A 12649-nucleotide genomic window follows, 5' to 3' on the forward strand; every position below is an offset into this window, starting at 1 on the left:
TGCGGTGTGACCACCTCCCTATACTTGCTATCCACGATGATTTTAGCCTCACGGATGTTCCAGTGTCCCCAGCCACCGCTCCAGATCAGAAATGCGGATTTCGAGTAGCTGCAACTGGAGACATTTCCTGCACATGTGTTCGCCCTGGACACTGGAAGTGTCCCTTACTTCCTACATTGTACAGGAGGAGCACTCCATGCTGCCGATCTGCTATGCCATGACTTACCTTTAATTTACTCCCTTAAATTACCCAAAAATTAGATTATTTACAGTAGGGACCTAGATTCCCTAAAAAAACCCTACTATATTAAAACAAAAACTGTAGACCTTTCTCTTTACTTTGGTTACTTACCCAGCTATTTAGTGTTATTCCCTAATGGCAGTTACTCACCAATCACCTTGCAGCTTTCCTATGATGTCACTGTTGACTTTCTTCAAAACTCCACCGCGCCTGGACTGCTCTCCGCTCCTAGAAGGTAAGTGAAGGCCCTGAGCCTCGTGCTGAATTTATCCACTCCCGGTTCTAGGTGTTCCCACATAGGTCCGACTGCTCTCTGCTCCCGGAAGATAAGTTAAAGGTAAAGCTCGATGTGCCGAATGGCCTACACCAATGCTTCTATTTCTTATGGTGGTGTTGCCATGTATCAGCTGCCCTTTCCCTTCTTGGTGGGTTTGGAAGGTGCCGTTGAAGGAGCATTAGTGTGCTGCTACAGTACATCTTGTAGATGGTACACACTGTTGCTACTGTGCGCCGGTGGTGGTGGAGGGAGTGAATGTTTAAGCTGACAAATGGGGTGACGATGAAGCAGCCGATTTGTCTTGGATGGTGTCGAGCTTCAAGTGTTGTTGGAGCTGCACTCATCCAAGCAAGTGGAGAGTATTCCATCACACTCCTGACTAGTTCCCTGAAGATGGTGTGCAGCTTTTGGGGAGTCAGGAGGCGAGTTATTCACCGCAGAATTCCCAGCCTCTGATTGGCTCTTGTAGCCACAGTATTTATATGTCTGGTCCAGTTAGGTTTTTGGTGAATGGTAACCCCCAGGATGTTGATGGTGGGGGAATTCAGTGATGGTCATGCCACTGAATGTTATAGACAGATGATTAGATTCTCTCCTTTTGGCAATGATCATTGCCTGGCACTTGTGTGGTGTAAATGTTGCTTGCCACTTATCAATCTCAGCCTAAACGTTGTCCAGATCTTGCTGCATGCAGACACGAAAGTGGCTAACTCTAGAGCTATCCACTGAAATTCAACAGCCTTCCATCTCACTTCCTCCTTTGAGTGGGGAAACACTTCGCAGTGTACAATTAGAATCAGATTAGTTACCACACAGCTGGTGAACATTTGGCCAGTCATGTCTGTGCCAGCTCTCTGCACGAGCAACTCAGCTAATCCCATAGTCCTGAAAATTTCTCTTCAGGTGCTTATCCAATTCCCTTTTGAAAGCCATGATTATATCTGCCTCCACCACACCCTCAGGTAGTACGTTCCGGATCCTAAGCGCTCACTGTGTAAAAATGTTTTCTTATGTCGCCGTTGGTGCTTTTGCTAATAGCCTTAAATCAATGTCTGCCAACTCTTGACCCATCCAGCACTGGGAACAGTTTCTCTATCTACTCTGTTGAGACCCCTCATGATTTTGAGTACTTCTTATCAAATCTCCTTTCAACCTTCTCTTCATGAGAACAATCCCAGCTTCTCCAATCGAACCACATAACTGAAGTCCCTCATCCCTGAAACCATTCCCGTAAATTCTGCACTTTCTCTAAAGCCTTCACATCCTTCCTAAAGTCTGGTGCCCAGAATTGGACACAATGCTCCAGTTGAGGCCAAACCAGAATTTTATAAAGGTTCATTATAACTTCCTTACTTTTGTACTCTATGCCTCTATTTATAAAGCCCAGGATCCCATGTCTTTCTCAACCAGCCCTGCTACCTTCAACGTTTTGTGCACATATACTCTCAGGTCCCTCTGCTCCTGTATCCCCTTTAGAATTGTACCTCTCCTCAATCTTCCTACCAAAATGTATCACTTCAAACTTCTCTGCATTAAATTTCATCTGCCAAGTATTTGCCCATTCCACCACACGAACACCAGAAATAGAAGCAGGAGTAGAGCATATGGCTCATTCAATACAATCATGGCTGATCTTAAGCTTCAACTCCACTCTGACACCCAAAGTCTGTCTAACCCAGCCTTAAACATATTCAACGATGGAGCATCCACAACCCTCCAGAGTAGAGAATTCCAAAGGTTCACAACCCTTTGAGTGAAGTAATTTCTCCTCAATTCAGTCCTTACTGATCAGCCCCTTATCCTGAGACTGTGCCCCCATATTTTAGATTCCCTGCCCAACGGTAACAATCTCTGTGTCTACCCTATCCAACCCTTTTAGAATCTTATATGTTTCAATGAGATTGCCACTCATTCTTCTAAACACCAGAGTATAGGTCCAGTTTACTCAACCTCTCATCATAGGACAACCCTCTCATCCCAGGGACAAATCTAGTGAACCTTGGCTGTACTGCCTCCACTGCAAGTATATCCTTTCTTAAATGAGGAGACCAAAGTTGCACACAGTATTCCAGATGTGCTCTCACCAAACCCTGTGCAAGTGTAGGAATACTTTATTCCTGTACTCCAATTCCCTTGCAATAAAGGCCAACATGCCATCTGCCTTCCTTATTGCTTGCTGTACCTGCATGCTAACTTTGAGTTCCTTGTACAAGCACACACAAGTTTCTCTGAACACATACAAGTTTCACACCTTTTAAAAAATATTCTGCTTTTCTATTCTTACAACCATAGTGAATAACTTGACACTTCCCTAAATTATACTCCATCTGCCATCTTGTTGCCCTCATTTAACCTGTCTATATCTTTTTGCAGCCTCTCATTATCCTCCCCACAGCTTACCTTTCCACCTACCTTTGTATCATCAGCAAATTAGGTACATTACTCTGTCTCTTCACCGAAGTCATTAACAGAGATTGTAAATAGCAGAGGCCCCAGCACTGATCCTTGTGGCACTCCACTATTCACTGCCTGCCAACTTGAAAATGCACAGTTTATATCCACTCTTTGCTTCCTGTCCAATAACCAATCCTCTATCCATACTAATATTACCCCCAATTTCATGAGTCCTTATCTTGCCTATTAACTTTTTGTGTGACACCTTATTGAATGCCTTTTGGAAATCCAGGTATACTACATCGACTGGTTCCCTTTAATCTACCGTACTAGTTACATGCTCAATAAACTAATAAATTTGTCAAACAGGATTTCCCTTTAGTAAAACCATGTTGACGTGTTCTGATCATACTGTACTTTTTGAAGTGCATTAAGACTTCTTTAATCATAGATTCCAGCATTTTCCCAAAGACTGATGTTAGGGTAACTGGCCTGCAGTTCACGGTTTTCTCTCTCCCTCCTTTCTTGAAAAGCGGCCTGTCTATGTCTTCTTGATGTCCATCGCTATCCTCCTCACAGTTCACAATACTTCCAAGTTTTAGGTCATCTGCAAATTTTGTAATTGTGTCATGCATATTCAAGTCTAGGTCATTAATATAGATCAAGAAAGGCAGTGTTCTTAGTACTAACCCCTGGGGAACCACACTGTATATCTTCCTCCAGTCTGAAAACCGTTCACTACTAGTCTGTTTGCTACCACTCAGCCAACTTTGTATCTATGCTGTCAATGTCCCTTTTATTGCACGAGCTCCAACTTTGCTGGCAAGTCTATTATGTGGCATTTCATCAAATGCTTTTTGGAAGTCCAATTACACAAAATCAACTGCGTTAGCCTCAACCATCTCGGTTACCTAATCAAAAAAAAACGTAAAAATTAAGTTAACCATGATTTGCCTTGAACAAATCTGTGCAGGCTTCCCTTTATTGATTGGTACTCATCCAAGTGACTCTTGATTTTATCCCAGATTGAAATCTCTAAAAGTTGTTCCACCACCGAGGTTATGCTGACTGGCCAGTAGTTGCTGGGTTTAACTTTAAATCCTTTTTTGAGCAAGGGTGTAACATTTGTGTTACGACCAGGTGAGAAAGGGGTCTAGGGTTCCCTCTCAGCCTTCACCTGGTCTTAACGTAACAGGGTTTTATTTTAAAAACACCTTTATTTTTAGCTCCCCCATAGTGAATCCTTGTTCACTAACTTCCAATTATAAAAGGTGAAGAAACTAGCCAAACAGCTTTTATTTAAACCTAAGAAAAAAGGTTGAACTTTATTAAACTTCAATTCTAATTCAGTGAACGCCTACAGATACGCGACGTGTCCAAGCTAGCATGCATGTGATACACACATGCAAATAGAGACAGAAAAGAGCATAAAAAATAAAGTGGAAATGTTTGACGCAATATCTGAAGATGGTTTTGGTTACTGTTCTTTGAGCTTGCTGTAAAGTCCTTTATTGTAGGTAGGTCTTGCTTTTCGTTGGGGCCCAGTATTCTGGAGTCACATGTAGGCCAGACCAGGTAAGGACAGCAGATTTCCTTTGCTGAAGGAGCGTAAGCGAACTAGATGGGTTTTTATGACAATCAATGACTGTTTCATGGCACCATGACTAGCTTTCAATTCCAGTTTTTTTGATGATTTTAATTAAATTTAAATTCCACCTGCTGCAGTGGTGGGATTGGAACCTGTGTATCCGCGGCATTAGCACAGGCCTCTGGATTACTGGTTCAGTGACATTACCACTACGCGACAGTCTTCCCTCTTTGGTCTCTAATCAGTTTCACCCCTCCTCTTACTACCCTTTTACTATTCATATGCTAGCTGCCAATCTCCTCTCATACTCTCCGATTTCCTCTTTCACTTTCCCGCTGAACTTTCTGTATTCAGCCTGGTTCTCACTTATATAATCAACCAGACGTCTGTTAAATGCAGCCTTTCTCTGCTTCATCTTACTCTCTATCATTGTTGTCAACCAGGGCCTTTCCCTCACGTGGAAATGCACCTCAGCTGTACTTGAACCAACTCCCCTTTAAAGGCAGCCCATTGTTCCATTACAGTTTTGCCCGTCAATCTCTGATTCCAATTTACCTGGGACTAATCTGTTCTTGCCCCCCTGAAATTGGCCCTCCTCTTAGTGTTTTTACTTTAGATTTCTCCTTGTCCTTTTCCATGGACAACTTAAAACTTATGATACTATGATTACTGTTCCCTAAAAGTTCCCCTGACACATGACCTCATTTCTCAGAACTAGATCCAGCAATGCTTCCTTCCTTGTTGGGCCAGAAGATTCTCCTGAACACATTGAGAAACTCTTCCCCCTCTCTGCCCTTTATATGATTACTATCCCTGTCTATATTAGAATAATTGAAGTTCCCCATTATCACTACTCTTATCGTTTCTACATCGCTCTGTAATTTCCCTGAAAATTTGCCCTTTATCTTTCCCACTAGTTGGTGGCCTCTAGAATACACCCAGTAGTGTAATGGTATCTCTATTCTTTTTTAACTCTAACCAAATAGATTTTATCCTTGACCCCTCTAGGATATCCTGTCTCCAGCACTTTAATATTCTCCTTAATCAATACTGCTACTCATCACCATGCTTTCCTTCCCCATTTTTCCTTAACACCATGTATCCAGGAATATTTAGTACCCAGTCCTGCCTTTTTTTTGAGCCATTTTATTTTATTTAGAGATACAGCACTGAAACAGGCCCTTCGGCCCACCGAGTCTGTGCCGACCAACAACCACCTATTTATACTAATCCTACATTAACCCCATATTCCTACCACATCCTCACCATTCTCCTACCACCTAGGGGCAATTTATAATTGCCATGACATTATATTCCCTTCTAGCTATTGGCTCTTGCATACATGGATTGTAAAACTAATTTAGACTTTATTGCATTCGCTCTTACTGACCCCACCTAATACCTTCCTATTTCTTACTCTAGTTCTATCTGCTTCTCCCAATCCTACGCGCACCTTTTTAAAAATCCTTCCTCGTTCTACATCCTGGGTCCCACTCCCCCTACCAAGTTAGTTTAAACACTCGCCAACAGCACTAGCAAACAGCGCCACAAAGGCATTGGTCCTGACTCTGTTTGTGTAACCTTCCAGCCTGTACAGGTCCCACTCCTCCCAGGACCAATCCCGATGTCCCAGGAATCTAAAGCCCTCCCTCCTACACCATTTCTTCAGCCATGCATTCATTGACTCTATCCTCCTATTTCTATACTCAGTAGCGTCTGACACCAGAGAGTAATCCAGAGATTATTACTTTTGAGATCCTGCTTGCTAATATCTTTCCTAGCTCCCTAAAACCTGATTGCAGGACCTCATCTTTCTACTTATATCCTTGGTACTGATAAGGAGCATGACCTCTGGCTGTCCACCGTCCTCCCTCAGAGTGCGATGCAGCCACTCAGTGGCATACTTGACCTTGGCACCAGGGAGCCAACATATAATCCTGGTTTGATATCTGCAGCTGCAGAAACACATGTCTGTTACCCTAACTATAGAATCCTCCATCATTCTTGCTTTTCCAATCTTCCTCCCGACCCCTGTACAGCTGAGCCACCCGAGGTGCCGTGGACTTGACCCTGGCTACACTCCCCAGATGAACCATTCTCTCACTAGCATTCAGAACTGATTACTGGTTGGAGAGGGAGATACAATCAGGGGACTCCTGCACTGCCTGGCAGTCACCCATTCCCTCTCTCCCTCACATGCTTAAGATGCAGGGTAACTACAACCAGAAACGTGCTATCCACTTAGCTCTCAGCTTTGCGGATGCACCAGTGACACCAGTAGCAGTTCAGACTCTGAAACCTGGAGCTCGAGCTCCTCCAGCTAAAGGCACTCCCTACATATGTGATTGTCCAGGAGTTCCCACATGGAACAAGATGTGCACTCCACAGGAATGAGGTGCCCTGTCATGCCTCTATTTATTAGACTAACCAAACTTAACAGAAATAAACTAAAGATTTGTTAAAGGAAGTAGAAGACCCACAACAAACACTGCCACATGGTGAAAGCATCAGGGAAAACATATCTTCCTAGCTGCAAGTACTGTGAATAAGATTTGGAATCAAATGTTTTGTTATTAGGCAGATTAAGGTAGTAATAAAAAACAAAATACTTCAAATACTCAGCAACTAATGGCAGCATCTGTGGAGAGAGAGAAACAGAGTTAACGTTTCAGGTCAATGACCTTTCATCAGAACAGGGAAAAGTTAGAAATGTAATAGGTTTTTGAGCAAATGAAAGGAGGGAGGGTGGGAAGGACAAAAGAGAAGGTCTGTGATAGGATGAAGGGCAGGAGTGGTTAAATGACAAAAAGGTTTCATGGTGCAAGGGCAAAGCGAGTGGAAATGGAACAAGTAAAGAAAGAAAAAAAGAGGTGGTGTCTAGGAGATAAGTGGCAGGATAGCTGCCATCTGAACACAAAAATGAAGGAAACAAGAGAGAAATGAGAAAAAAAAAATCCAGCAAAGAAACATGAAACAAAATGGGAGCAGCGGTTGTAAGCAAAAATTGTTGAACTCAAATGTTGAGTTCAGAAGACTTGTAAAGCGCCCAGTCAAAAAAATGAGTTTCTGTTCCTCAAGCTTCCACTGAGCTTGGTTATGACTGATGCGGGAGAAGTGCACTGTTAATTCAGTCCCACTTCTCCACAGGTCACAGCATATGGATAAAAGTTTTCCACTTACCGAAACATACAATTAAATACTTTGTCCCCAGAATAAAGCACACCGACCAGGTTTCTTTAACAAACAACAAAAATTATCCAATTATAAAACCAAGCCTTAACCAATAATGAAGTAAATATACATACAAATGGAGATATTAAAGCACCTTATTTTTTCCTAGCCCTCACACATACATCCAAAAACCGGTTAACCAGGAAAAAAAAAAGGATTTTTGTTTACAGCTGTTTCAGAGGAACAAAAGGAATAAACAAAAACTTAAACTGCAATGATCTGGAATGAAGTCCTTTGGTTTGACGAGGTGTCCTAAAGTCGAACAGTTGGATGCCACTTGAAGTCTTTCCAGGTGAGGTTGATGAATAGTCTGTGTTGGGTAGGCATTGATAGAAATTCAACTGCAAAAGCTTCACATAGGTCTTCCATCAGGTGCCCAGCAACAGGCCAGTTCTCACCCACATTTGGTGCAGAAGTCCTTTTAAAGATGCAAGGTTTCAGCAAATATTCAGGGTTTCTTCAAAAATGAAGGAGGTAACAGTACCACTTCAAACAGGCTTTTGCTTTTCACTAGCAAAGATTCTCTACAGAGAGGTAATACTTGTCTGGTTCTTCTTCTGATCTCCTGGCAGGTCCATTTGCAGATTCCAACTGCCTGCTTTTAGTCCAAAACCCAGCATCTTAACAGTTCAAACTGAAACTAAAATTTTCCACGCAAGCCCCATGGCAATCAAATTCTCTCGTCACACTAAAGGGCATCTCGTTCACCTTGCTGTTTTTTTTTTAAAAAGAAGGCATCCATAAAGTTCAGCTATCTCCAGATGTTTCAATGTCCATGAATTTTTTTTTTTAGTTTTTTGAAATATAGATTCCCAAATTTTAACAAAAAATATGAATTAAAGTGACAGGTGACTGGAAATCGGGGTCACGCTTGTGGACTGAATGGAGGTGTTCCACAAAGCGATCACCCAGTTTGCATTTGGTCTCCCAAATGTAGTGGGTACCACATCGTGAGTAGTGAATACAGTATACTAAATTGAAGGAAGTGCATGTCAATTGCTGTTTCACTTGGAAGTAGTATTTGGGGCCTTGGATGGTGCAAAGGGAAGAGGTAAAAAGGCAGTTGTTGCATTTCCTGTGCTTGTATGGAAAGGTGCCATAGGAAAGAGAGAGTGTTGGAGGAGTGGACCAGGGTGTAGTGAAGGGAATGCTCCCTTCAGAATGTTGAAAGGGGAGAGGGAGATGTATTCAGTAGTGGCATCACACTGGAGTAGTAGAAATCTGTTGAATACAGATGCTGGTGGGGTGAAAGGCAAAGACAAGGGGAACCCCATCATGGTTCTGAGAAGGAGGGAGGGGAAAGGGGTGAAAGTAGAAGTGTGTGAAATGGAAGAGACACAGTCGAAGACTTGTCAACCACAGTGGGGAGGAATCCTCGGTTGAGGAAAAAGGAAGACATATTGGAAGTGCTAGTTTTTTTTTATTATTCATTCAGGGATGTGGGCGTCGCTGGCTAGGCCAGCATTTATTGCCCATCCCTAATTGCCCTTCAGAAGGTGGTGATGAGCTGCCTTCTTGAACCACTGCAGTCCATTTGGGGTAGGTATACCCACAGTGCTGTTAGGAAGGGAGTTCCAGGATTTTGACAAGGAGGCCCAAAAGAAGAAGAAGAAGAATAGAAGGTTGCATTCTCCGAACAGATGTGATTGAAAAGGAGAAACTGAGAGAATGGAATAGAATCCTTATAGGAAGCTGGGTTATAGCAAGTGTAGTCAAGGGAGCTATGGAGTCAGTGGGCATTTAGTGAAAATTGATTGATCGCCTATCCCCAGAAATGGAGACAGAAGTTAAAGAAGGGAAGGGAAGAGTTGGAAATGGAGCATGTGAAGGTTAGACAAGGGTGGAAAAATTGACAGCAAAGTCAATCAGATTTTCCAGTTCAGGCCAAGAGCAGGAAGCGACCCTGATAGTCAATGTACCAGAAAATGACGTGAGGGAGGGGGCATGAGCAGGACTGGAACAAGGAATGTTCTAATATCCCACAAAACGTTAGGCATAGCTCAGACCCATGTGGGTACGCCTAGCACCACCTTCTATTTGGAGGAAGTGAGTGGAGTTGAAGGAGAACTTGTTCAATGTGAGAACAAGTTCAGCCAGGCAGAGGAGGTGGTAGTCATGGTGCTGGTGGATGGAGACCGGTTGGGCCTCCTTTCAAGAAAGCAGAGAGCTTCCAGACCATCTTGGTGGGGATTGCATAGTGAGGGCCAGGAAATTGGAAGCTGTTGAAGTGGTAGAGGGCATCACAAGAGTCATGGATGTAGGTGGTAAGAGACTAGACAAGGGGGGGGAAAAAAAAAGTTAAGATAGGAAGAAATCAGTTCAGTGGGGCAGAAACAATGGGTCTACCAACAAAGTCCTGTTGTTTGTGGATTTTGCGAAGGTGGTAGAAGCGGGCTGTATGGGGTTGGAGGACTATGAGTTTGGATGCCATGGAGGGAAGATCTCCAGAGATGATGATGTTAGGGTTGGACCTGAGAGAACAGAGTGCAGCAACTTCAGAGGGAGATGGGTTAGAGAGTGAGCGAGGGGAGCAGAGAAATTGAGACAGTTGAAGTTCTGCTTTAGTGAGAGATCCTGATTTTATGCTCAGGTGAAATAGGGGCAAGACTTTATTCGCTGAGGTATTGATTAAATGTGGAAGCAACTGTTGCACTTTGGCTGTTCATGCAGTTAAGTGAAAATTTTTTGAAAAGACTCCCTCATCACTGTGGCTGATTGACTAATTTTATTTATTTATTTATACAGCACTGAAACAGGCCCTTTGGCCCGCCAACGTGGCGGCCAACAACCACCCATTTATACTAACACTACAGTAATCCCATATTCCCTACCACCTACCTACACTAGGGGCAATTTACAACAGCCAATTTACCTATCACCTGCAAGTCTTTGGCTGTGGGAGGAAACTGGAGCACCCGGTGAAAACCCAAGTGGTCACAGGGAGAACTTGTTATGCAATTTTTCCTCATAGCCAAGGTTATCTTCTGCTACTTGACTTCCATAGCCTGCTCGATAGTAAGGCACCTTTGTCAGAAGAAATCATGTAAACTGCAGCAGGTTACACAATTTTCAGTTATCTTTGTTAGCATTTGCTCCATCAGTCCAGGTAAGTGAACCTTTGCTTCAGGATGGTAATGGTACATTCAACAAAGATATTGGTAGCAATGTGCACCTTATTGTATCACTGCTTAGGTCTTGTTCTTGTTTTCTCCAATTGGGTAACCCAAGTACCTTGATCGTGGTTGACACAGCTGTCCCATGTTACGAAATGATTTGCAAACATGGCTTCAGGACTGCATAAACTTTAGGAATTGTCCTCTTTGAGAAAGCATAGTTTATGTATTCAAGAATTGTTGGACCTGTACGAATGCAATATAAGAACAGATCTTCACTTATTTTTTTTAAGGTGCAAATGCATGTTTCCCATGACTTTCCTCTGTCAGTATCTACAATTAAAATGAGATGTACCCTTAGGAATACCTATGGTCCTTCCAAAGCAACACACAGAAACCATTCCTTGGAAAACCAGAACAGATATACTGTGCTGATTAAGTGGTTATCTTAAGTAAGTTTCATAAAATTACTTTCTCCGACAATATAGCAGTGAATGACAAAGAACTGCACAGAAATCAAGGACCCAAGTGAAGTGAAGGGGCATGTCAAGTGATGCCCTTCTTGGGAACATCTCCCAAAACCTTGTGCCTTAAATGAGCCTTACTATATAACAGTTGTGAAAACTGTAAGTGCCACAGAGCCTTTAGAGTTACATTATGATGTCCACACTGCATTAGGTGTCTGTAATCCAGAATTCAAGGGAGCCAGTGCCCAGAGAGTATCGAAAATCATGATCAATCCCAGGAAGTAATCATGTATGTATGGATTTTTCTATTTCTAATAATTTTAGAGAAATTTGTGTGATCATCTCAAGGGGAGTTGTCCTTCAAGCCGACCCAAATGGAAATGCTTAACCTCCACTCATTGCCTCATTATTTCACACACAAGGCAGAAATACATCCTGTGCAAACTGTTGCCACAAACTTGTCTCTGACCTCACCATGACACTTCACACGTTAATGCTTTCAGTCTCCGTTCCTCAATGGTTGTATACAGCTCCTAACGGAACTCAAGGGAGTCCTTATTTATGGTCAGCTTAGCTGAGAAATAAGGTTGGAAGCTCCCCATTAAAAAAATGAAATACATAGTACACCATAGCACATTTTCCAGCATAAATGTTTTGATAAAAATATTTAAACAGTTTTAAATTGATTTTACTTACATGTGGTGCTGAAGCACCAGATACAAAAAGATGCACAGGCTCCAAACCATGATTTCTTTTTATGTACTCTGCTGTAGCAAAACTGAGGTATGCCCCAAAACTGTAGAGGAAAAAAAATCTGGTTAAGCCATTTTGAGCTTTAGCCTAGCTCTTGTATCAATGATCTTGTACTGATCTCTTGTGAAATTAGTATCAGTACTCTTATTGTCCATTATGAATCACTGGTATATTTACTCAATTTCTTGGGCACTATAATTGTTTTCTGCACACCCCACATAGACATTCTGCCTATGGTTGGTCCAACTGTTAAGAAATTTACATTTGGTGATCAAGCACAAGGCAAAATACCATCAACTGTGATTTTGCAAGATATCCAAACAAGACAGAACCACAAAGGCAATTGATGCTGGTCAGAATATTAGGTGTTCATCTTAGACATATAGAGTCATACAGCATAGAAACAGGCCCTTCAGCCCATTGTGTCCGTGCCAGCCATCAAACACCTATCTATTCTAATCCCATTTTCCAGCACTTGGCCCAAAGCCTTCTATGCGATGGCTTTTCAAGTGCTCATCTAAATACTTCTTAAATGTTGAGGGTTCCTGCCTCTACCATTCCTTCAGGCAGTGTGTTCCAGATTCC

The 12649-nt window shown here is 42.5% G+C and overlaps 1 protein-coding gene across 5 annotated transcripts in view; it reads right to left on the reverse strand.

Annotated features, from left to right (window-relative positions):
• olah (oleoyl-ACP hydrolase) overlaps nt 1-12649 on the reverse strand; it is a 62269-nt gene that overhangs the window by 26607 nt on the left and 23013 nt on the right. For all 5 annotated transcript variants that reach the window (XM_068012927.1, XM_068012912.1, XM_068012914.1 and 2 more), the window contains exon 4: nt 12008-12107. In XM_068012927.1, the coding sequence (XP_067869028.1) occupies nt 12008-12107 (100 nt within the window). The remainder of the gene's footprint in view (nt 1-12007; nt 12108-12649) is intronic.

This window comes from Heterodontus francisci, chromosome 2, assembly GCF_036365525.1.
Source record: "Heterodontus francisci isolate sHetFra1 chromosome 2, sHetFra1.hap1, whole genome shotgun sequence".
Lineage (NCBI taxonomy): Eukaryota > Metazoa > Chordata > Chondrichthyes > Heterodontiformes > Heterodontidae > Heterodontus > Heterodontus francisci.